The 26,575-nt window shown below is 36.4% G+C and overlaps 2 protein-coding genes across 5 annotated transcripts in view; one reads left to right on the forward strand and one right to left on the reverse strand.

Annotated features, from left to right (window-relative positions):
• The window catches only part of LOC109076562 (protein lin-7 homolog A), a 37,712-nt gene extending 34,296 nt beyond the window's left edge, over positions 1 to 3,416 (reverse strand). For both annotated transcript variants that reach the window (XM_042742436.1, XM_042742446.1), the window contains exon 1: positions 3,263 to 3,416. In XM_042742436.1, the coding sequence (XP_042598370.1) occupies positions 3,263 to 3,302 (40 nt within the window). In that variant the 5' untranslated portion in view covers positions 3,303 to 3,416. The remainder of the gene's footprint in view (positions 1 to 3,262) is intronic.
• An 8,720-nt stretch (positions 3,417 to 12,136) lies between these two features.
• The window catches only part of acss3 (acyl-CoA synthetase short chain family member 3), a 31,142-nt gene continuing 16,703 nt past the window's right edge, over positions 12,137 to 26,575 (forward strand). For all 3 annotated transcript variants that reach the window (XM_042742550.1, XM_042742544.1, XM_042742535.1), the window contains exons 1-8: positions 12,137 to 12,669; positions 13,737 to 13,881; positions 14,272 to 14,460; positions 14,579 to 14,713; positions 16,259 to 16,399; positions 18,592 to 18,672; positions 20,798 to 20,893; positions 23,553 to 23,704. In XM_042742550.1, coding sequence (XP_042598484.1) covers positions 12,272 to 12,669; positions 13,737 to 13,881; positions 14,272 to 14,460; positions 14,579 to 14,713; positions 16,259 to 16,399; positions 18,592 to 18,672; positions 20,798 to 20,893; positions 23,553 to 23,704 — 1,337 coding nt within the window. In that variant the 5' untranslated portion in view covers positions 12,137 to 12,271. The remainder of the gene's footprint in view (positions 12,670 to 13,736; positions 13,882 to 14,271; positions 14,461 to 14,578; positions 14,714 to 16,258; positions 16,400 to 18,591; positions 18,673 to 20,797; positions 20,894 to 23,552; positions 23,705 to 26,575) is intronic.

Genomic DNA, 26,575 nt, shown 5'->3' on the forward strand with positions numbered 1-26,575 from the left:
TTTGTCATAAATCAATCTCAAGGAAAATGTTATGGGGTTTCAAACCAAAATATGATATTGATTCATACATGTCCACTGTAGAGGACACCAGGACTTAAAACATGTTTATTATGCATGTTAGGAGACACAACAAATGAATAGGAAAATAAATTATATATCAATATTCTTATGAGGTATTAGATACTATTATGAAAATCTGGCCAATTATTACTCCCATTATTACAGTTATTTTTTCAACATGCTGTCTCAACAGCACATTAATATGCAAATAAGGTACAGTGTATAGATAACATTGTGTTAAATGGGAAAACCAGTTTATGGAAATTGTAATAAATGGTATATCAAATCATTTTGTTATATCTTTTATAACATAGAGAATCATCCTTATACAAAGTTTGGTATAAAAAAAATCTTGAAGCCTAAAAATTGATTGGTGTTTTTTTTTAAAATCCCATTGTTTTTGCCTTTTCATGTCTATTCATGTCATGTTATTTTTTTTAAAAAACCTAAGTCCTGGTGTCCTCTACAGAGGACTTAGCATAACATATGAATAAAATATAATTTTTCAAAAATATTATTTTTCCAATTTTTTTTCTTATGCTCAATGTAATGACATGAAAAAAATACCAAATTCACAAAGCTTTTTAGTCAGGAATTAGGCATATTTGGATGCAGCAGTATTTAAAAAATGTGTCAATACTTTTGTCAAATCTTTTTTTCTCCCTTTACTAAGCTTTTACTTTGTAAATAAATTTGGATTTGACATTTGGCCCACAAGTGAACCGACCCACCAGGAAAAGTTGCGTAGCTCCGTATGACCCATCCATCCTTTGAATGAAGCAATCCAGAGGAGCACCCTTATCAGGTTTTAGTGCTCCAAAATTCCTATATTCCCTGTTTTCAATCTCTCCTTCAGGATAAGACTAGTACAGTTCTGTTTTCCAAACCCAAGCATTCCATCCTTATCTAAGATCTCGGTTAGAGTTTCTTATAGGACTATGAGTCCATGCTGTACACATGTTGACAAAGCATCTTATTGATTTTAGTTTGCTAGTTTAGCCTTTCATATTGTACATAAGTGACACCTCCACATGTCCTGAATACACACTCAATACTCTCACAGCAAGTGGTTCTTATCTTTTAACATCTGTTATTTAAATACAATAGCAGGAAAATCTTGCAGCCTTCAGTTAACCGACCGCACCCAAAAAGAAGGGACACACAAGGTTATTTTCTCTGTGATCAAATTATAGCTACAATTCAGGCTCCTCACTATGCCTGTATAACTTCAAGCATAGCAATGCTATGGCTTATTGCAAGAGATACTGAATAACGTGAGGCCTGTGGTGTTTTGGATTTCTGCTGTCATAAATCTGTCTGTTTAAGTCTGCTATCATTAAGCATAACAATTACTTTGGGTTTCTGGCAATGCTCAAAATATGTCACCAAAATAAATCTGTTTCCACTTAAATTTAATTGCTTCTGGAGGTTGCTTCTGGAGGTTGCTTCTGGAGGCCCCTTTGTAGTTTCTCCAGTATACTTTTCTAGTGTAAAATGTAGATGGTCATTTTCAAAAGTGTGCTCCGTGGGCCGTCGGGCAAAATTTTGGGGTAGCTAAATCCCCCATAGACCCAGCAGTGTAAAGATGTGTTTACTTGGCCAAGAGACCATATGAAATCTACAAGAAAATACAAATCAAACGAACACAGTTTAATCCGATATTACAATCCAATGCATGATGTATTCCTGGCTCTAAGTATGTGATCTGTTACACTGGACAACATACAAATCAAACAAAACAAACCATACTGAGTGATGTGACAAACAGCATTCCTATAAGCATTCTGATTGGTTGAATGGGTCGCCAATGTCATGATTGCATTGGTTAGTGCAAAAGGGGTCTTTAATTATAAGTCTAGTTTTTAGTTAAGAGAAAACAGATACTAATTTAGGTATTCCTTTATGTCATCATGACTTGACAATCTGGTGTGGTGTATTATGTGCTTTTAAAATGTTCCAATAAAGGCATATTATGTAGGCATGCTTTATTCAGTTCATTATTATTATTATTATTATTATTATTAATTATTTAAAATAATAAACTTTCACTTGTTTCTGTTGGATTAAAACGTTGTGCTGTTCTGTACGTGTTGATAAAACTGTCATACAGTCTATTCATAAAAACAGTATGTTTTTACATTTTGGCTATTACTTAAGTTCCGACTCATTTTGCATATATAATCAGTTCACTCCGTATTCTCCTACTATCAGTTCACTCATTGGTTCATGGTTCAACGAGTCATATGTGGAGAACCGCTCGGATAGATTCGTGAACGATTCGTTCAGGCAGTGTTTGTGAGTCGGTTCAATTGATTCATGTAAAGATCCGACTCAAAACAATTAATCGTTCACCAATCGGACGTCGCTACTAGTTTTGAAGCAATATACAGTTTCCACGTATCCACAGCGCGTCGTGCGCGCATGCCAGAGGTGTCTCATTTCTCTAAAAATATCTCCATCGCTTTGCTTGGGGGACGCTTTAAATGCTTTGAGTTTCCATATGCTACTATTTGACCTGCTGTATAACCATATATAAATGAAACGCAATTAATTTGCTAGTGATTTAAGCGCGTGCAATGGCCCACATTGATGACAGGTCACTGACCGCTGATAATAAATCAAGCCACGACAAGGTGATAATATCAAAAAGGCAAGCTTTTGTCCACATGACTTCAGACATTTCTTCTTTAAGCTGTATAATGTAAGAATGTGTGTAGGAAGCATATCGCGCGTACAGTAGATTATTCGAGCGTAAATTCGTTATAATCCGGTTTTATTATATTAAAGTCTATAAAACAGCCCAGTCTCGAATTCAGTTTCGCACACTGAGAAGTTATACAGTCTTCCGTAAAGTGAAATAAGGACAAAATAAAGAAAATACACTGCGCGCTGCTGTGTGCATCAGCAAAGTGTAGGCTATGTATGAAACGAGTGTCTAAAGTGCTTTATTAAAATAAACCGAATACAGATCCCATTAATATCACACGCACTAGTGGATCCTGACGCACAGAGCGTGTTCTGTGCATCACCGTCATCATCATCATCATCATACCTTACGGACACAAGTCGAACCGAGAAGGCAGCATCACCAAAACACCAATAACCCATGATGAGCCAAATCCAATAATGCAAAAATCGGACAAACGAATAGCGCACATGCTTAAAGTTAGCTCCAGGAGACCGTGCGTTTGGCAGTACTCACCTCGCTCTAGGGTGAGCGGATGGACTGTCATTGTCGCCATGACTGTGCTGTGTTATTATCAGAGAGAGAGAGAGAGATAGAGAGAGAGAGACTGGAGCTGCGGCATCAGAGCGCGCACTGTAGCGGCGGAGAGAGCGAGTGAGCGCGGATTGGATCCCGTGCGGATGATGGGAGTGGTTGGGAGGGGAACGGGATTATTTACCATGTGTAGAGGACGATTCGGAATGGGATGTAAATCGGATTGAGATGTAGTCTGCACGTTACGTTTAGAATTTGATTGTAAATTTCCTTAAGCTTGTTGATCGTGCATAAGAATTTCTAATGTTTGTTGAACAATAAATAACTCGGTTGTTTAAAATGTAGGGGGAGACCGGGGATGGTTGTAACAGTTGTAACACTTCCAATTTCTCCAATTAGGGACAAGTTACAATTCACCGGATTCATTATTCGGTTGTTTAAAAGGTAGGATTTGTCGGTGTGAGTTCTTTTCATATTAACATTCGTATTTGTAAGTTGAAATTTCTCACAGCATGCACACATTCCACATGTGATTGAAGTAGAGAGTCACCCTGGGACAGTTTACGACACAGCAGAGTTTTTACACGTCAAGGGAAAAACTCATTTTTACTTTTGCTACTCTTTTTATTTTTGTGATGGCAATGAGAGCGCAGAGCCTGCTTTGTAGTCGATTGAAATGAACAACGCCAGCCACCGCATCAAATGTTGCATTATGTAAAACACTGTTTTTTTGTGTGTCTGTGTGTAGATTTTTTTTTTTTTAAATGCAAGTTGTTGTTGGTGATGTTTTTTTTGTTGTGTTTTTTTTTTGTTTGTTTGTGTAGATTTTTTTTTTTTTTTACAAACTACCTTACAGTTAACTCTTTCTTGCTAAATTACATGTATTTATTAAACATCGCCATCTAGTGGTTTTAAAAGCTAATGTTTTGGTTGTAAGGTGAGCTAGTTAGTTATTGTACTACAAACTATTACAAACTCTTTCTTGATCGGTAAATGGTACATTCAGGATAAATGACATTGAAGCTATATTATTTAAACAAATTAACTAAACAGGACTAAGTATTTAAACGCTTTTTTAAAAAAGAGTAGGCTATACGCTTTAAATAACATGACAAGAATGTTGTATTAGATCTTCCCTGCTCATACAGCAGTAGTGATCAGAATCATCCTGAAGGGGGTTTAGATTAATCTTCATGAATATACTCAAGAGCTCTAGTCCTGAACCTTAGCATCTTAGGGTTAAACGCATGCTTAAATTATGCAGAAGCAAATCCCACGCACGACCTATGATCCTCGCAGTGAACTGACAGCAGCAGCTAAAGCACTAGACAGTGTGGCTCTTACCACTAATTTGCTCTCTGCAGTGTGAATGCAAGCCCTGTATTTCATATGGTTTGGTGTCTGCACAAAGTAATTACGAGCACTAGACAAGTCTTTGGCAGCTCTTCTCTAGTTTATTACATTCTTTCATAATGGTATTGTTAGAATGAACTTTGCTCATTATTTAGGCCTCACAAGTATTGTAACAGCCATCAGCAGAGGTGTACTATAACCCTTTTCATAGACTGATTCATGGTTAGATAAGACTACTTTGCTCATGAGTAAATTGAAGACAGAATTTTGATTTTCAGGTCAACTATTCCTTTAAGAAAATTCAGATGTTTCAAGCTTGCAAGTGCAGGTTGGTTTTAGAAATAACAACACTGATGGATTGCTCTGTCAGTACCTCCAGCTGCGGACAGATGTGCAGTGAAAAAATAATGGGATGGATGGAGGGCTTAAAGCCAGAGAGAAAGAGGCCACAGGGAGATTATGCTCTCATGGCCATATGGGACACAGCCTCTGGAAAACATTCTGCTGGAAAAAACTCCGATTAACAGAGTGCGCTGGGAAGCTTTCCTGATGAGAATGATTTGATTTCTGAATGGATGCGCAGATTCGAGAGCAAACAGAAGGAGAGAAGTAGAGAGAGGAGACTAAGGTTGTGTGAATGAGTATAGTAGCTCGCATGAGCAGAAACACTCTGATTCATTTTTCTCTGATGTGTTATTGTAGGTCTGTATGTAGGTCAGGGTTGAGCAAATTTCACAATTAAAAAAATTCAAATTCAAATTGGCCAAGTCCCACAGAATCAACTGGAATGACAGGATGAGGAATTTACTCAGTTCAAAAAAAAAATTAATATAGTCACACAGTGCAATAAAATGAATTAGTTGTGTGAGAAAACATAAACGTGAATTACTTTTGACTAATTATGTTTTTTTAATGTAATGCATTTTTTTTTAGGTTTAAAATAAATATACTAAATACTATCAACACAATGAACAACCTCAATAAAGTTTAAAGTGTATATTTATAAAGTATATTCATATAATTTCTGAAAGATTAAACCTGATAACATAGAATACAAAAATATTTAAAATAAAAATGTAATTTATCTCTATAAAGGCTTTGGGATTTGATCTTTGACCATTGTTCAAGAAATTATGTAATATAATAATTAACTGAATTAATTAATAAGTATACTATATATATATATATATATATATATATATATATATATATATATATATATATATATATATATATATATATATCAAATAATTTAATTAATTAATGATTAAATTAAAAATAAAGACAATAGCAAATGTATTAATTTGTATGAAATTCATAATTTTACTCCCTAAATATGACTTACTGTTCTGCATCCTGTTTAATACCTCAATTCAAATCCTATTCATATTCAAGGATTTAAGAGGCATTTTCAATTAAATACTGAATGGCGCACAATTGTATGATGTGGTGTCAAGCAACAAGTGAGGACACAGTTTAATCTGTGGCCTATAGCAAAGATGTCACCTTTTTTCTCCACGCCTGATTTCAGCTTGTTTTGAGTGGAAGAGTCAAAGGAAGAACTGCCTTATTATTCAGTGTTATCCAGTGCCTTATTATACTAAGGTTCATTCAGTGTATCTGCAGTTTCCTCAAGAAAACAGCATCTAGTCATGTGGCTGTCAGGAAGTTTTGGAACATGACACCACGTCCCTGTAGGACGCCTTTCAAACCGAGCCGTGTTCGGTACAAGGATAGCGTATCGAGAGATGAAAGTGGCTTGAAGGGGGCAGATACAAGACGGCTGCTGTTAGCTAACACATGCGTGCTTGAGAGACAGCTTGCTTTTGTTAGTTTTCCCCCGTTTAGCACAGCAGAGGCAGATGTTGTTGTCTGATTCATGATGAATGGAAGCGTATATGTTGCTTTGACATGTCTTAGAAAACAAACCAAAGAGCACATCATTGTGATATTTGGATATGTCAAACATGGCCTGCTTGTGTGCTCTTCTTAGTCATGTTTGTTAAAGCAAGTGTCACTATTGCCATTCCTCATATTTTGGGTTAAGGAACAAACATTTATCATAAAATGTAAAAACCTAGTTTTATTTTTGCCTGTTTTGTTTCTGAAGGTGCAGGCATGTTTAGTTTTGCTCTGCAAAATTTTGTGGGTAAAATCCAGTCATTTTATTAGTAATGTGCAACTGAGAGTTTCATGTGAGGGCAAAAACAATTGTGTTTTTATGTGAATTCGCCTCATTGACTAACAGAAAGCTGTTTGGTTTGAATGTGACTTCTGTGTGAGCTGCGCTTCATACATTGCTATGCAAATGACAATAGACATAGGACCTTTTTGCTCATGAAGTTTAATGAATATGACCACACCTTGAGGTTGCAAAACAGTAACTTGAAGCCTATAACATCGCAGACTTAACTTATCATGTATTTTATCAGCAGATGGAATATTGTCTGACATTGACCTGCAGGTGGTAATAAAGGAATTTTCGGAGTTCATACAAGGTAAGGTCAACTGACAGCATTTGTGAAATAATTTTGATTACAATCCTTTACTGTGTAAAGTTATACGTATACGTTAAGAATACGTTTATGATATAATGAGGTTCACATTTCTGCTTTTAAACCCTGTGTAAGTGTCTCATAATTGTAGACAGATGTTTGCTGCTTTTTAAATGTAAGGAGGAGTTTAAATGAATTGTTGTAGTAATCAAAATTTTGCCAAAAATACTGTTAAATGGCTCATATGATGCTGCTAAAAAGAACATTATTTTGTGTATTTGGTGTAATGAAATGTGTTTATGCAGTTTAAGTTCCAAAGAACACATTATTTTCCATATAATGTACCTTAATTGTTTTTCCTCTATGCCCCGCCTTTCTGAAATGCGTAGATTTTTCAAAAGCTCATCGTTCTGAAAAGTGAGGTGTGCTTTGATTGGCCAGCTGTCCATTGCGTTGTGATTGGCCGAATACCTCGAGCGTGTGATGGAAATGTTACGTCCCTTAGCATACTGTGATCTCCCAGCACAACCAGACAAAACCAATAAAACCCATTACAAACTAGGCATTTGTTGCATCCAGTGGGGACATAATTATGATTATAATGACAATACCAGCGGTTCTCGATTCCAAAGCTTGTCAGAAGTGAGCTCCGTGCATGAACTGTGTTCCCATTGACATGGTCCCTACACAGTGTTCATTGCTTCGTTGCACTTTGAATGGAACATACGCGTTCGCTTCGAACTGGAATCATGGTGGAATATCCTGTGATGTCCACTTCGCAGGGCACTTACGTTCGAATAGAACACACATCTGGAGTGTTAAGAGAAACATACAAAATGTGCAGAGCAGGGGGTGCGAGGACTGGAATTGAGAACCGCTGACTTATACTCTTTTTACGAGTTGCATTGTATCACGCCACGTAAACATAAAACCATGTCTGCATTTGTGATTGGACAAATGACAAACAACAAGTGCTACTCTACACTGCTCAAAACTCGTGTTTGAATCATCAGTGGCAAACTCTTTACATATGAAAAACTTACTTACAGGCTGTGAGTCAGAACAGCCGGCATTGTAGTCAACTCTCCCAGGATCAGGAAACAGTCCTCCATAAAATCTGCTGCACACATCTGAATATTTGGGTTGAACTGTTCTGGAACAGTGTTGTAAATACAACTTAACCACTGATTTCTAGTTGTGTCCTCTTTTGAAAGGCCAAACAAAGTAGTTTCGCTTTCTCAAGGAAACACACAGCGACTCCATAACATGGCAGCAGTGACAAAAATACTACAGCAAGAATCAAAGTTACGCCTTCTTTCTTTACGTGAACATTTGGGCGGTGTTATGCAAATCTTCCCACATTGTGACGTAGACATGGGGGGGGCGTGTTAGAACGAACCGTTTCAGTGGGGCGTGGACGAGTCTTAACTTTTATAAAGAATATCTCTTTGGATTTGTGACTTTAGTCTTTGCAACTTTACAGATCTTCTTTATGCACCAAGAGCTTGTAACACTCCAAAGAGAAAGGAAAAATTGAAATCGCATCATAAGGCCCCTTTGATTGAGCTCAGATTGTATTGAGCCCAGCAGATTCCTTTAATATAACCAAACACATTACTTATCTGCTCAAATCAAACCTAGCAGTGGGTAAAAATGACTAGACTGGCAAAAATGATTTCTTCAAAGATTATTGGAGTATGTTTTACAAGAAAATGCTCTTTCAGTCTTATTACGTCAAAATTGCATGGTGATTTTTTTTTTGTTTTGTATGCCATCTCTTTGTAATAATTTGTGAAATTTACTAGCACATTTTAAGTGAAAATCATTAAAGTAGTAAATCAGTAAATCCTACACCCTTTTTTTTGTATATAATCTGTTATATAGTCTGTTTTTCACTATCAATTCTCAGCTGTCTCATAAGCATTTTACACCCATCTTGCTCTCTCACCTTGTCAGATTCAGACCAAAGCCCATGCAAGAGTGGCTGTCCATCAGCTTGCAGCTGCACTAATTAAATTGCCACTCTTAAAATCTCTTACATAAAGCAGCATGAGTGCTTTTACACTGGAGTAAGATCATTGACACCCTCCCACATGCTCACATCAGGGCAGCAGACAATATAACAGGCCAGACAAAGTAAAATAGAAATATTTCCAGTCAAACAATGGCTGCACTATTACTGCCAAAGAGAGAAAGAGTTATGGGAATATGAATGGCTCTATTTTAGAAAGTCCTCCTACTGACAAATTGGCGCTGGGAGAAAGTTGACGGGCATTAAGTTCTAAGGCTCGATTCTTGCCTAGAATCCTGCAACACAGGGAGGAAACTAATTGAAGATGCACAGTTTGTGTGATGTGCTTGCTGAATGCAGATCAGAGATGGAGACATGCAGCGAGGCTATTCAAAATTCAGAACCTAAAACAAATACATGCAAATGGCGATTTGAGGCGAATGCCAGATGCCAGACAGAACATAGACATTTACGGAGTAATTTGATCATTCAGCACAAGATGATTTTGTTAAAAAGGGTTATAAGGTATCAAATTTACCCGGATCTTTTGAGATAAAAGACACACTGGGACTTCAAGAACAGAATACTTGCCTAGTCCAGTAAGAACATTTACTGAACTAAGAGCATTATTTACTGACTTCTGACTTAAGTCCATTCACAGAGATAAAGAGGAGAAAGCTGGACAGATGCTGTTTATTTTCAGAAGAAATAAAGATGAGACTAAGGGGGCATTTACAAGACACCATTTTCAACTTAAAATGGTGCAAGTTTTTGAAAATGATACAGTTATCATCAAAAGTGAATTTGTGAAAACAGTGACGACATGCGCATGCATTCAGTCTATAAGTATGTGAACAGGCATAGTGTTTCTTTACAAAGTGACATTGCCAACTACTGTGTTTTTAATACAGTTTTTTTTGTCTATTTTGTGGATCCTTGTGAACAGGGATCATTTTGACAGCATTGGTGTCTGTTCATGAAAGCTTAAAAAATGCAAAGAAAAAACATTTTCTTTTTTAGTACATCATCGTCATGTAAACATACCCTAAAATATGATGAAGTCTTATGCTGCTTCTAGCTGCGTGTAGCACCTACAGCTCTGCATATTCTTCTGAAGGATCCCGATCTTAGTAAGATCAGAATGATCAGAAGTTATAGTTTTACAGTATATCTGATTATGCCAGTCTGACAGTAACAGTTTGTGTGACGCAATTAAAAATCACAGTGTAATTAAACTTTATTCCAAAATTATAAAAAATTATATTTGACAAGCGCAAGACAACACAGAGGGTGTCTAATTTAAATGTAAAAAGGTTATCAAAAACTTAAATAACATGGGTTTTAGCACAAAAACATACTTGTATTACACGTGGACCTATAAAGAAAAACTATTAAGAGAAATCAAATAATAATAGAAATGTATGTTATGTTCTGAATATATACATTTTCAGCAGACTCCATGTAGTTATTTTTTGCAGTAACTGTCGGTTACATCATTGTTTTGCAACCAAAAAGGGTAAATGTCACCAGTCTAGCAATGTGCATCATACTGCAAGATATATTTATCTTATTCAGCTCTATTAAATCCTGAGCAATTCACTTCGTAATCTGTGTACAGACAATCTGCCACACAGGACTAGGACCACTTAGCATTAATCGCCTCAGCCACTCTAATAGAAAACATTGCACAAGCGATTTGTAAATCACATCATCCCTTAACTGCCAGCAAGACTGATGAATGACTCAATCACAGTGTCCAGGTTGCACAGTTAAAATGGGACTGCAGTCAGCAATCAGAGGGGTATGGACACAGACAGTAGGCATTACTGACTGAATTGGCTTGGGGATACAATATTGTCTCTGAAACTGTTGAATAGAATCGAAAAGAAATAGTTCACCCAAAACATTTAATTCTATCTTATTTTACTCACCCTCATGTCTTTCTGAACCTGTATGAATTTCCTTCTTCTGTGAAATACAAAAGGAGATGTTTTGCAGACTTTCCAAGCTGTTCTTTTCCATTTTGAAAGTGACTGTTTCTCCTAGCTTGCTTACAATCTACATACTTTCAAGAATAGTTTGTAGTGTTGTATGGAGTGCTTCTGGCTCACTGTTGCCTTCGGCTTGCTCAACGGAGTTTTAAGGCAAAGCTGATTTTGGAACAATATTGAAAAATACTGTACCAATAAAAGTCAGGTAAATTGTGTCTCTTTTGTTTAGAAGCTAACAGTACTCAGACTCAAAAAGACTGTCAGCTTATTACAAAGTAAATATTTTCGAAATAATATTTTAATAATTTGCATTTGCTCTGGTGCACTGACAATATAAAAGCCAAAAACATGTTGTCTTTTTAACCCTACTGTAACTGATACACAAATTTAAGACCTCTTAATTATCAAAATGATATAAAACTGCACACGATCTTCTACATGTCGTTGGTTCTGATTGATAGTTTATACTTTTAAAGTAAAAGGCCTTTTAGTGACATTATAAAATTTGCATCAACTTAGGTTTACTTTATTATATTATTATTTAGATAATATCATGGTAAAATTGATCAAATATGTTCCAACAGGCTTTTGAGGAATGTTTATTCATACATTTCCATCATATAGGCTAAATATCAGAAACTGTTTCAAATTCTATATTCTCACTTAATTTTGGCATCTGAATAAAACTGTCATACTGTTTGAGCCATAAAAGCCTGATGTATCAAATTTGATGCAAACAGATACAGCGTGCAACTTTTGATTTATTTAATTGTATATCGCATATACAGGTTTAATATCAGGCTTTGTTCTCAGACAATGTGTCTGGCTGTATATTTTGAGATTATTTGCATTAAAAAGTTAGACGTATAGGCTATTTTATGCATGCTATAGCATTGCTTAACATTGTGTTTCATAAATCATGCAGGGACACCTCAGAAAGCCCAAGCCTCCAACATTACGTAACAATCACATTGCATGGATTGCAGTATGTTGGAGTGGCCTCTGGCTGTGATCTGAAGTATTGTATTATTGCGCGGCCATTTTTTGAGTTGAGAAATTTGGAGCTCACTTTTGTCAGCGTTGTTCGTCAGTAAACACTAGAGCTGAAACGACGCGAAAGCCAACAGAAAACCCAACAAACATGCGTCTTTACCAAACTACGCGTTTAAAACACATCTGCATTGGAAATGTAACGGTGTCTAGAGTTAAGGAATGTAACAAAACAGTGAGTGCTGTAGGTTCAAGATGTTTGTTGGGTCTGTTTTCGCGAACAGGTGTGTCAGGACCGTGTTACCTGCAGAAGGTAGAGACAAATATCTGGAATGGGTGTAAACCGCTGGTTTATACTCCATACAGAGCTTACAACACATGCAGAAAAGATTTTATTCGTGCCTTTTCATCAAAATACACATATGAAGACGCGTTCGGCCTGGCACGGGACAACCCCGAAAAGTTCTGGAGTGAAGCGGCAGATGGTATCACTTGGTTTGAACACTGGACTCAGACTCTGGATAAAACTGATACAGTGTTTCCAAAATGGTAAGTACAGCCTATACATTAGGGGGCGTTTTTGCGGTCAAAAGTAACAGAATTGAAGCGAAAGCAGGGATCTCGGGATGATTTTAAAGGGATAGGTCACAAAAAATAAATAAATATAGCCTTAATAGTGTGAGGGGCAATGACAGTCTCAGTCACCATTCGCTTTCATTGTATGGAAGAATAAATGCAATGAAAGTGATTAGTGACTCAGCCTGTCAGTGCTTAGAATTGTGCAAAACGACTTTTTTTTTAGTTCCTCTAAACTAAAGAGAGAGAAGAGAGAGAGCAAAGGGCGAGGAGAGGAATTCGTGTTTGTGAAATCATGAGGGGGAGTAAACGATGACAATACTTTAATATTGACGGGAAAAAAGGATTTCATTGTAATCTTACTTTTAATATGACGCGCCCACTTTTAAAAACGCGACGCATCGGAATGACGTCTGTCGGACGCAAGGTCCATTTGGGTCAAGTTTCTGAAGTAAACGTTTTTGAACAGTAGCTTATAAATCTTAAAAGACAGACATACTCTGAGTTACAAGGTTTTTAATCACTGGTTTATACTTTTGTTCAAACCATCAGACTGTATTATTGCAACTATTATTTTTTTAAATAATCATGTTTAACAGTGGTATTCCTGGTGAAAAACAACATTACATATTACCCATATTTATTGTTTAATTTATATAATTCATAATACTAGTCATAATTACACAGTCTTGTACTTAAGTCTTTTTGTCAGATTTTCAAATAGTGTTTTGCTTCAAGTCAAAATTTTCAATGTCATTTACCCTTAAAGCTGCTTGGTTTGGTTCATGCTGTTATAACTTTTAAATAAAAACTTTTTTAAATCCCTAAATGATATATACTTCTGGAACCAAGGCAGCAGGAAAATTTAATGGCCACTGTTACACTTTATTGAAATTAATATTGATTAGTGCGTGATGGTAAATGGAATTTTAATCATTGATGATTGGTAACTTTAAAGGTACTTTAAACTGATAGTGATTACAACATGAGTATTATTTATAGTTCAGATATTCCTTTGAGAACATCTGTTTTCATTCCAGGTTTGTTGGAGGAAAGCTGAACATGTGTTATAATGCTGTCGATCGGCATGTTGGGAATGGAAGAGGCGATCAAGCAGCTGTCATTTATGACAGTCCGGTTACAGGCACTAAACAGGTCATCACATACAGAGAAGTGCAGGAGCAGGTAAAACTGATAATGCGTCACATTAGCAACATTTGGCAGGCAAAAAATATGTTTTTTGTCAATAGTGTAGCAATGTATGAAGGTACAGTATCTGTTGGTCAGAATTCACGTCCACGACCAACTTAAACCCGTTGCAAAATCTGCATGGGGATTTTTTTGTGGACAAAATTAAGTCATTTCAATAGGAATTCACGAGATTGGGAATTGTGTGGATTCCGATTGAAATGACTGGATTTTGTCTACGAAAATTTGCCAAGCAATGTTAAATGTAAAGACCCTTCCTCCTCTTCTAAAATGTTCCAGTTTGCATTCAGTGTCTGTTTTCTGTTGTTTTGATTAATATGACTCTAGTTTGTTCATAAAATTCAGCATCCACACCCCTGTTTGTAGGTGTCCAGGTTGGCGGGTGTCCTGGTGAGGCATGGTGTGAAGACGGGCGACCTGGTGGTGATCTATATGCCTATGGTTCCTCAGGCCATGTTCACCATGCTGGCATGTGCACGTATTGGTGCCACCCACAGCCTCATATTTGGAGGATTCGCCTCCAAAGAGCTCTCCGTCCGCATTGACCATGCTAAGGCAAGCCATTGTTTTTTGTAATTAAATTAATTAATAACAAATAACTATTTTGTTAATGCATATATCTGCTTAGGTTGCGAAATCCACTTCTCCTCTTAAATTATTATTTCCCCCACAGCCCAAGTTGCTGGTGACAGCATCATTTGGCATCGAGCCGGGCAGAAGAGTAGAGTACATTCCCCTGGTTGAGAAAGCTCTGGAGCTCAGCAGTCACAAACCACACAAAGTCCTCATCTACAACCGTCCCAGCATGGTGAGCTCCCAGAAACCCCACAGCACCTGGACGCCAGTCTCATTATCAAACTGGCACACTTTCTGCTGCCTGTTAACTATTAAAAGAAAAGATAATGCAGACGGAGAATAAAAATGGAAATGTGGTCCCCTTTCTAAAAGAGAGTACCTCTAAATTCGACCTTCACCGCCTCGTTCTCAAGGAGCTGGCACTTAACCAATATCAATCGTTGTTGAAGGAAGTTAGTCATTTTTATAGCTGCAATAACATACCGCTCGAAAAATTATAAGCAAATCAAATGTTCAAAGGTTTCAGCATTTCAACAAACTCTAAAGTCTTTTTCCTGTTTGAAAGTCTCTTAAATGGGTTTTCACATGTTGCTACATCTTGAAGCAGTATGTTGATTTCACAACGAGGGAATTACTTAACCTTCATCCTGTGTTGTCATGGAAACTTAGCAAAAAGCTTTTTGATTTTCCAGCGGTTTGGGATACAGGATGAATCCCGCATGGTTGGTGAAGATGAACACATCTCAGAAATATATGAGTTAAAATCATATGCAAAGGGAGAATTTGCTAGCCCCAGAAGAACACACTCCGAGTGCACATTCTATTAGTTCTTAGAAGATTTCTACATGGCAGGATCTTATTTACAGAAGATTATAGAATATTCAGAACAACTTGATTGGAATTAAACACATCTAATTCTAAAATGTTTGTTTGCACTGCCACAACAAATATCAAAACGCACACTAATGCAACCAAGCCCAGCAAATGTTGCATTTTGAGTTTTGTTGGGGTAGTGACTAACATAAAAGTAGCATGTATGTCATAAAAAAGGGGTTTTCCTGAAAGAAAAATATAAAAAGAGGAAGTCATACAGCTTTAAAACAGTTAAAGTGCATAAATCATGGCAGAACTGAATTTTTAAGCGAACTATTCCTTTTAGGGACTAACTATTCCATTTTTACATCTGCTTGGCAGTGTTGATATTGTTAACTGAAAGTAAATATAGATACAAAATATAAATATTAGATGAAACAATGCGTTTCTAAACAAAAAGGTAGAAATGTTACTGTTTACTAAACAAAATCAATAAAATATAAAAAATAAAAAGGAAAAAGCACAACAATCACTATTGAAAACTGAAATTAAAACAATAAATATTAAACTATAATCTAAATCAAAATATTAATAAAAACTATAAAAGTATGTAAATAATACTAAAATAACACTACTGCCTTTACTGAGCAATTTGTTTTTTAAAGTGATAGTACACTCAAAAATTCTGTCATCATTTAATCACTCTCATGTAGTTCTAAACCTGTATGACCATTTTGAAGGATGTTAGTAACCAAACAGTTTTAGATCACATTGATTTTATTGAATTTTTTGTCCATACAATGGAAGCCATTTGGGGGGGAAAGAAAGAAGAAGAAAGAAAGTCATGCAGGTTTGTAATGACATGAGGATGGGACAACAGAATTACAGTTTTTGGAGATTAATCTCTGATAATTCTGAAGGACACACATTCATTCTGTGCCTAACACTGCTGTTGTTCCCACAGGAAAAGGTGTCTATGCGTCCTGACCTGAGCTTGGACTGGGAGGAGGAAATGGCCACTGCTCGCCCTCACGACTGTGTGTCCCTCCCCGCTCATCATCCTCTTTACGTCCTGTACACCTCCGGCACTACTGGTACTCCTAAGGTAAATTCTTATTTATGACAGAACACAGCAATAAAGAGCTGAGGAAATGGATGAAACTGTTTGCTGTGGAATAGATCCATTCTGACAGGGGCTTTGTTTATTGCATATTGTTTTAGCTGGAGATCATGAACAGTACGCCTTTATAAACTCTCTTGTGTATTCAAGATAAGAAGGAAGGTGCTCATTTTAGTCTGTGGCTATGATGTAGCCTGATGCTCTATAGGCTTTTCTCTAATAGCAAAGTATTATGGCACTGCCATACTGCACATTTGGCCATGTACCTTGAAGTACCTTGTAAATAATATTTGGTTTGTTAAATGATCCTAAATTATTAAAATGTATATTATTACTAAAAATTACTGTTATTATCATCTTGCATTATTGACAAACTATTTTGACACTGTAAAGCTGCTTTGACAAAATCAGTTTTGTATAAAGCACAATACAAATAAAGGTGACTACTCAACTCAGATCGTGAACACGATTCAAACACCAACATGATCTTCTAAATGACAAACCTCTGACGTGTGCGATCACAACCGTGTGATCAACTTTCTGTTTGTCCCCTGCGTGATTTGAACATTAAAATCTGTGTTCGCGCTACCGCTGACTTAAAGAGAGCAGCTGTCATGTATATTTATAAAACAGCTTCACAAAGAGTCTTTTCAATCACACAGTATCATTTTTTTCTGTTACATTTTTTCTGTGTTACAATTCATTCATGAATTAAGTGATTTATTTTTAAGAAAAAAAGAGAAAAAAATCACATTTAATTTACGATAGTAGCCTGCTGATTTTTGTTCATGGTATTCAGTTGCAACTAAATGTTTTGCAAAAAGAACACAGAATAAATATGTTTGATATCGAAATGTTTGTATTCATTTTTTTAACCACATTGGAATCGATAAGAATCAGAATCGATAAGCAGAATTGGAATTGATAAAATTGAAATGATACCCAACCCTAATAGGAAGTGATTTTAGGAAATGTGAAACAGAAATTGCATTCTTTTTTTATCATGTCTTTTTCTTCAATCAGAGGATGAGCAAAAAGTAAAATACAGTAAAAAAATATAATTTAATAATTGTTTTTGGAACCTATATAACAATACTTGGTATTAAAAAATTATATATTTTACTAAAGCACTTTATAAAATAAAGTTTTCAGGCAACATATTTAAGTGATGGTATAATTGTAAAATAATATTTGTGCTATTCCTTAAAATTGATTGTTTGTTACAAGGCTGTCTGCTTACTATAGGACACTGTTACAATAAGGCACTAATGTTGTATGATTAATATAATGTTGTTTTATTGATTTTTGTTTTGTCATCATGTGAATACTTGCTGATCAAATTCATTGAAAGAAACACTGAAAGCGCCTCTCTTTGCTCTTCCTGCAAATTACCGTCATTATTTTAATGAGCAGTATTTTCGTCGCAGCTGGCTTGACTGAGTATTGTCAAGCTGCAGGTGGTTGCATTTTAAAATCCCGTGTCATGTTAGAAATGCTTTAAAATCATTGCTGTATTCAGTGTTGCTTAATTTAGTATCACCAGCAAGATAATTGCGAATATACTGTGAAAATTTGATCATCATATATCACCCGCCCCTAATCTTTAACTTTTAATTGCGAATGATTTAGGCAAATTTGTAGGCTGCTAAGCCCCGCCCATTTTGACAGCCTATTTGCCATTCTGCTTGCTTGTTCTATTATGCCTCCACCCCAAATAACATTTTATTTTGTCTGTTTAGTGTTGTCCAAGAGGTGAACAGCACCTTGAAATTTACATTAGCGTGCCTCAGGTGCTCTTCAGTCCCTAACAACTCACTTTTATATGTACACTGACTGAAAAAGAGGCAAGGCAAGAGAAGGGAATACATGGAGCACTGGAGGAAGTTACAAAGCCTGAAGGCAGAGCGAACAAAAACCAGCTCTCCACTGACACAGACTCCAGTCGGTATGAAATATCTGGCCCAAGGCAACACTGCCCTGTACATAAACCTTTTGCTAATGGCCTGTGCTTGCTCATGCACACACCTCAGATTTATAGATCTAAGTGTGTCTGGCGAGCACAGGATCTATTACCTTCTTACAACTCAAAATGTGTCCCTCAGCCTCATTTACTGACAGTAAATTTGATTCACTGAATTGAATCACTATTTTTTTCTTTCCTCTTTTGTTCTCATCAGGGTGTCGTCAGAGATTCAGGAGGATATGCTGTGATGTTAAACTGGACCATGTCTAACATTTACGGACTAGCTCCTGGTGAGGTAGGTCATGATTTGTGATTTTTGCAAGGGTCCATGTCATGAGGAATTAAATACTCCTTAATCTTTTGAAAAAAGAGATTTGATGTACTGTGAAAACACTTTCTTTTCAGTCAAAAAAAGTGTGTTTGGCAAAAGGTTCATTAAAGTGCTGCATTAAATGGCATATAAAGAAGTAAACTGGGGAAAATTGTGTAGCACCTGCTGCTCTGCTTTCCCAACTGTTGGACTGTATTGTAGGCAAATTTGGATTTTGGGGAAATCCAGTCAATTCAACAGGATTCCACATCTGAAATTTTGCAAGGGGTTGAAATTGGTCATGTGAATTTGCCACATTGACCGAAAGAAAACATGGTTTGAAAGTGACTTCAGAGTGAGCTGTGCTTCATACATTGCTATTCTATTAGCAATAGACAGTGGATCCTTTTGCTTGTAAAATTCAGCCGAAATCTCACTAATTTAGTAGCACCTTTGGAAACAAGCATCTCAATTTCATTTAAAAAAAGTTTTTGATGGTTTTAGTCCAACCTTGTAATGCAATGTAATGTAATATAATGCTGTTTTTGCAAAAAATACAGTTATTAAAAGATGGGGCAGCACAAAAAACTTTCAATAAAAATGTGTTAAAGATCTTTGTGTGAGAAGAGAATGTTTACATTGTTGTCTTAAAGGATTTTGGAAAGGTTTATGTAAAAATTCTTTACAAATAATTTTTGAGTTCTTGGAATTCTGATTGCGTCAGGGTTGGAATAACAGGGAAAAATGTATGGCATGACTTTTCGCACTGTTTTGTATGGAGACAGATAAGTCTCAAATATAATTCACGCAAAAAACACGATTCACACATGCGTAAACAATTTCACATGCATGAAACCTAATTCACGTACACAAAAAAAATTCACGTGCGTGAAAAAAAAAAATATATTCACAAAAAGCAATTCAAATTGTAAATAGTAGTTCAATATGGAGACAGATTAGTCTCCACAAATGCAAAAACACAATTCGTAGATATACAACTGTGCACAAAAACCTTTGAATGTTTAAAATGTACGAGTGTCTGAATGTACAAATCGTAATTTACTACGAATCCACTCGGATTTGTGTGTGTGTGTGTGTTTTTGAGACTTTCCTGGCAGAGCTCTCTTCCCACGTGGGTCTGTCGTACTCTTTAGCCAATCAGATGCGAGCTTAACATTCAACCAATCATAAGCCACCGAGAGTGCATTCAGAAGCTCGCAGGCAATCGGGGAGACGTCAAGAGAGAAGCCCATAGAAGCCCTGGCGTTACATTTTAAAATACTATACAAAATAATTAATCAGAATACTTACTCCTGCTCACTCACGCCAAAGAACTCCCCGCTCAAGCTCGCCGTCTCTGCAAGATTAACGATGGCAGTTTGCACGCACAGCTACTAGAAGATTTACATCTGTCAGACAGGTTGCTGACGTCATCAAGCTTAGTTTGAGTCTGCGCGTCAGAAACGGAAGTTCTAAAAAATCGCTAAAAATGGGCTTCACTTGTCTCAATTGAGTTCCAATTGGGTCGCTGTGTCCATTTCTTTTACTGTCTATGAGATTACTGATGTAAAGGCTTAATTTCCATTCTAATTAATCCATATTACGCAAAAGGTGCGCAGAATCGTGCTCCTTGAATGCACTCTCAGTGGCTTATGATATGATTGGTTGAATGGTAAGCTCGCATCTGATTGGCTAAAGAGTACGACAGACCCCACGTGGGAAGAGAGCTCTGCCAGGAAAAGTCTCAAAAAAACACACACACACAAATCCGAGTGGATTCGTAGTAAATGACGATTTGTACATTTCAGACACTCGTACATTTTAAACATTCAAAGGTTTTTGTGCACAGTTGTATATCTATGAATTGTGTTTTGCATTTGTGAAATGTATTTTATGAATATATAATTTTATTTTGCGCATGTGAATTGCTTTTTGTGAATATATATTTTTTTTCACGCACGTGAATTTTTTTTGTGTGTACGTGGATTAGGTTTCATGCATGTGAAATTGTCTACGCATGTGTGAATCGTGTTTTTTGCGTGAATTATATTTGAGACTTATCTGTCTCCATAGTTTTGCTCTGTTTAACCTACACATCTCTCTCTGTCAGGTCTGGTGGGCTGCGTCTGACCTTGGCTGGGTGGTGGGCCACTCGTATATCTGCTACGGTCCACTTCTACATGGCAACACCACTGTGCTCTATGAGGTACGGGTTCAAAAATGTGTGAGTGTGAATGTGTTACAGCATTTGACCTATAGACCACACCAGCTAACACTCAATTATCTGCTGTTGTGGTCTACCAGATCCTGACGCTTATGGTGAACTGAGGTCTCCTAAGTCCGTACTCTGAATTTTTTCAGGCTCTAGCAGTCTTTTCCCTCAGGGATTGAATGCAAGGATGAATGACTCTCTCCAGCAAACTTCCTGAATCCTGTTGTGCATTCAGTTTGCTGTTGCTTTTCATAGGCTTTTGTATTGTTAACGGAGCTTCTCTCATAGTTTTAAACTAGTTCTCCTCACTGCGATCACAGCATGAATACTTAAATCATTTGCACTCGATGGGAGGCGATCAGAGTGTGTTTGGTTTCTTGTCAAAGTGAATTTTGCATTGGCGTCGCCTCTGCTGATTAGATGTGTTGTCTCGCTCCACAGGAGAAAATGGAAGATGCACAGGATTTATTAGTCTGCTGTAATGGAATTTTGATTTCAACAGATCTCTTACAATGTCAATATCCATAGCAGCAAGCCTTCAGTCTGTTTTAATTAATGTCTTTTGTAATTATGCACATCCATTGTAGATTCAAACCTATTAGTTTTATTCTATTTTATTCTGTCAGCATGTCAAACCCGTTCTTACTCATTCAGGAGTGGTGATTGCTAAGGAATTGCTTTTACTTTTTCTAGGCTAGTGAACCCAAATGTAATGATCCCATTGCTTTGTAAAAAAAATGTATGCTGCGTATGAAAGTTGTTTAATATTACCAAAACAGTATGATTTTTAAAAATTGCACCATAATGTGATATGAGAGACATGAAAGCACCCTGCCTCAAATACCCGGAGGAGCGATTATTATACAGCGGTGCTATTGATGACAGTCATTATTGGGGAATTACTGACCTCAGAGAGTCGTGTAATAATAATCAAATTTGTTTATGTGTAGTGCCTATCACAATATATATAGGTCCAGTGCAACACTTTTTCCTTCATTTTTTAAAAAAATTCCACAAGCTCCAATTTAAGAACCTCTGCACTAGCATGCTTCACCTATTATTGCTAATGAAAGAAAGATCCCAAAACTGAAAATGTTTTTCATCATTAATTCACCCTCATGTCATTTTCCATAAAATGTAAGGGGTCCAATGTTCTTTGGAAACAACCGTTCCTCACAGTGTTATTTTTTTTTGTTTTAAAAACAACAGTAATACCATTTTGATACGAAATGAGGGTGAGTAAAAGATGACAATTTTCAGGATAAGATGACAGGATAGATGGGTTTTTTACTTTCCAAGCAGATGGTCATCATACTTTTTTCTCCTGGTGAACTATAAAATTGCCAAAACAACACCATAATATTGAGACTATGGGCTGTTTTGACTTGGCCAGTAAGTAACCAACCAGAACTCACTAACAATTACCAATTAGCTCTCTAACAATAACCCTAAACTGGAAAAAATTGGATGTATGATATACTTTAAAACAATTTTCACTCAGAAATGTCTAGTGAATCTCACAAGTACTTACAAAGAAACAACAAATAACATTGTTTTAAGTTGAAATACTGAATAGTATTTTCTTGTGAAACATATTCCAGTGGTTTTATATACAACTTTGAAAAATGTTTTTTTCAGTGTAGCATTGGATCATTTATATTACATAAAAATATGTGATTCAGTGGGGAAGGGAAAACAAAAATTAAATGCCTGCCAATTAGTGATTGATGCAGACATGCGACGGATGCAGAGTCTTGTTTTGTACTTTGTAAATCAAGTACAGACCTGTTTTCTTGTTTGGTTAAACAATTATTCCTTGACAGACACTGTTTTTTTTTTTCCTTCTCGTTCTATTTTTGGAATCCATTAGATGTAGACCTTATCTTTTTGTTTCTATAACAACGCCTAAATGTCACAATAATTATGCGTTTTCTTTATTCAAAGCTTGCCTAAGACAAATCTAAGACTTTCTCAGAACTTTGAAATTGATTGTTTTTTTTTTTCCTAACTGAAATATACAAAAACACTGTTCTAGAACTAAGATGAGAGATTGATGTGTGATCCGTTTGATTTGTCCCTACTAAAAAATGAAGTCATTGCTTAGTTTTGAGAGCAATCTCTCTGAGAAGCGTGGCAGAAACATGAATATTTGAACAGCTCAGTGTTGTGTAATGCTACTTGAGTGTGCAGTCGCTCTGCAACAGTATTATTCTGTTTCTTTGCCATACGTTTGGCCCATCTGCCACCCAGGCACCTTTCCAAGCCACTCTCCACTTCAAACACATCTTTGGTTTAATATTCACTCCCCAACCACTGCAAATGCCCATGCTAATCCAATCTGACACCTGAAGACTTCTGTACGCTTCCAAAATGCTGGAAAAATTGTTATATTTGCAACAAAGGGCTGCACAAAATATTGAACTTTAGCATCTTCTGTAGGAAAATTAAATGCTGCAACTTCCTCTAGGACATTTTTCAGAAAACTCTTCTCATTTTGTTAGATGATTTTTTTTTTTTTTTTTTTACATTGCATAATATTCATTAAGCCTAATATTAATCAAGTTTTCTATTTTTTTTTTTTTTTTTTTTTTTTTTTTTAAAGATATTAGTCATTTATGCATTCAGATGCTGTAAGCAGTTGCTGTTTCCCCAGGGCAAACCTGTGGGGACTCCAGACCCCGGGGCCTTTTTCCGTGTGATGTCTGAGCATGGGACAGCCTGCATGTTTACTGCACCCACTGCTATCAGAGCCATAAGGCAACAAGACCCTCAGGCAGAACACGGGAAACAGTATCCACTCAGCAGGTAACCACAAATCTGTACCTGTTCACATAATAACTAACAACATGTAACATATGCAGCAAAGCATCTATAAAAAGTGTATTTTCTTTTTCTATCAGTGGTGACTACACAGGCGTCACCTAAATTTTGACCTTTTTATGTGTATGAATGCATATTGGTGGCCAAAACATGGTCATAACATCATAATATTCTATCGGTTTAACGAATTTGCAGACAATGTAGTTATCTGTAACTGTCATAAAACTGTAAATTCACTGTCTTAGTGGAAAATGCCATTGAATGTGTAGCTAATATGAAGTGTGTTTTCATGAAAAAAAAAATTAAATCTAACTAAAATCAGAAATGAAAACAAACTCTGGATGAAAAAAAAAAAACCTCCCAATAAATATCCAAAAAGCAATTCTATCACAGCAGTTTATATCTTGTAATCGTATTATATCTTTTGCATCATTTACATTTTGCATTTGATGTTGATTTGATAGGAAACATTCTAAGTGTTACTTATTATTGGCATCATTGTACAGATTGAGAATTCATTGCACTAATTTAAATTCTATCTGACATAATGACATAACATTGATCTTTTATATGCAATCTTTTATATGTGTCTTAATAGCCATATAGGCATGTAATATGTTGTTTTTAGATAAGTCGTTTAGAGGAGTTTGTTCAACCAGTTAGACCGATTACTAGGTTATATATTTGCACAAATCATCCAAGCATCCAAGACATCTCAGTTCGGTGCATGAGGCCCTACAACGAATACAGGCAATTCACCCCAATCCAGAAGGGGGCGCACACAGCAATGCAATGCTGTTTGTTAACAGCAGAAGAACAGTGAATGTCACGAGTTGCGCACTTGTAAACAAAGTCCACTAGACAGTGACCATGTGCTGGTTCTGAATGCGTCTCTCACAGACTGACAAAGGAGTATATTTAAAGGCTTGTAAACTCAACTGTTTGCGAAATGTATCTCTGTGCTCATGTATCCAACCTCTCTCATTCAGCACAAATCCAAATATTCCATAATATTTCCATATTTGCGATGTAACGTATCTGAATGCTAAACTTTTATTTATTATGTAAATTATAGGCTTTGTACTTCAGTTGCATTCCAACGGTGACACAGAGGCTGGCGTGCTGATGAAAATACAGTTAATCATTGTTAGTTCATGTTAATTCACAGTGCATTATGTAAGGGAAAGGGGTTCTTGGACCACTTCTCTTCTCTGTTTACATGGCATCACTAGGTTCTGTCATTCAGATACTTTATGGCCTTTTATATCACTGCTATGCTGATGACACTCAGCTCTACCTCTCATTCCATCTTGATGATTCGATGATAGCTGCTCGCATCTCAGCTTGTCTAACAGACATTTCTTGCTGAATGAAGGACCATCATCTTCAATTCAACCTTGCCAAGACAGAACTGCTTGTGGTTCCATTAAACCATCGTTCACCATCCAGTTAGGCACATCAACCATAACTCCTCAAAAACAGCCAGAAACCTTGGAGTTATGATTGATGATCAGCTGATTCTCTCAGACCACATTGCTAAAACTGCCCGGTCCTGCAGATTTGCTTTATTTAGTGTCAAGAAGATCAGGCCCTTTCTTTCACAAGTCCTTGTTCAAGCTCTTGTTCTGTCCAGGCTGGACTACTGCAATGCTCTCTTGGCAGGTCTTCCAGCCAGTTCTATCAAACCTTTACAATTAATCCAGAACACGGCAGAAATATTCATTTTTAATGAGCCGAAATGTCACACCTCTGTTTATCAATTTGCACTGGCTACTAATAGCTGCTCGCATTAAATTCAAGGCAGTAAAGTTTGCCTACAAAACCACCACTGGCTCTGCACCCCTTTACCTTAATTCATTACTTCAGACTTATCCACTTATGCCATCCCAAAGAGGCACAAATCACTTTCATGTACTTTTAAATGAAATGTACCCTCTTGGTGGAATGACCTGCTCAACTCAATCTGAGCAGCTGAGTCCTTAGCCATCTCCAAGAATTGGCTAAAAACACATCTCTTCCATCTTTATTTGACCCTTTAATTCTAGCACTCTCTATTCTAATTTTATTCTTTAAAAAAAAAAAAACTTGCCCCTTTTAGACTTAAGATTTACTAACTGCTTGTTTTCTTTAAAAAAAAAAAAAAAATAGCTTCTCTAATCTTTTTGTATTCTATTTGTTTCCTTTTTATTTATTATAAAATTAACAAAAGCAAAAAAGGCCTCTAACACTATCTTGCTCTATTCTTTTTCTTTTCTATCTGTTTTCTTTTTGTTTATTATATAATAAAAAAAACTGTGTTGTACTTTGTTAAGCTAACTGAGACTTGTTATAGCCCTTGCATAAACTCCTAACTGTTGAATGTACAGTGCTCTCTCCCACCTTCAATACCCCGACTGAGGTGCCCTTGAGCAAGGCACCGAACCCCCAACTGCTCCCCGGGAGCTGCAGCAAAAATGGCTGTCCACTGCACCGTGTGTGTGTTGGTGTGTGTGTGTGTGTGTTCACTGCTGTGTGTGTGCACTTTGGATGGGATAAATGATTGAGTTTCTTTTATTTGTTTTCTTTCTTGTTTTTTTTGCTTTCATTGTTCTCATTAGTAAGTCGCTTTGGATAAAAGCATCTGCCAAATGATTAAATGTAATGTAAATGTAAATGATATATAGCCATGAAGATGTATTAATTATCTGCCTTTGAAAACAATTTTACCAGCATAGTGGACACTCAGCTAGATCAGAAGATACTATAGCATTCTCATTACTGTCCAATCTTAGCATAATCGGGATTGTCATTTACTAGATGAATCACTTGTTTTTTTCACACTTATGCACATCATAGTAGCAATTATTAAGTTGTATT

Source organism: Cyprinus carpio, chromosome A4, assembly GCF_018340385.1.
Source record: "Cyprinus carpio isolate SPL01 chromosome A4, ASM1834038v1, whole genome shotgun sequence".
Lineage (NCBI taxonomy): Eukaryota > Metazoa > Chordata > Actinopteri > Cypriniformes > Cyprinidae > Cyprinus > Cyprinus carpio.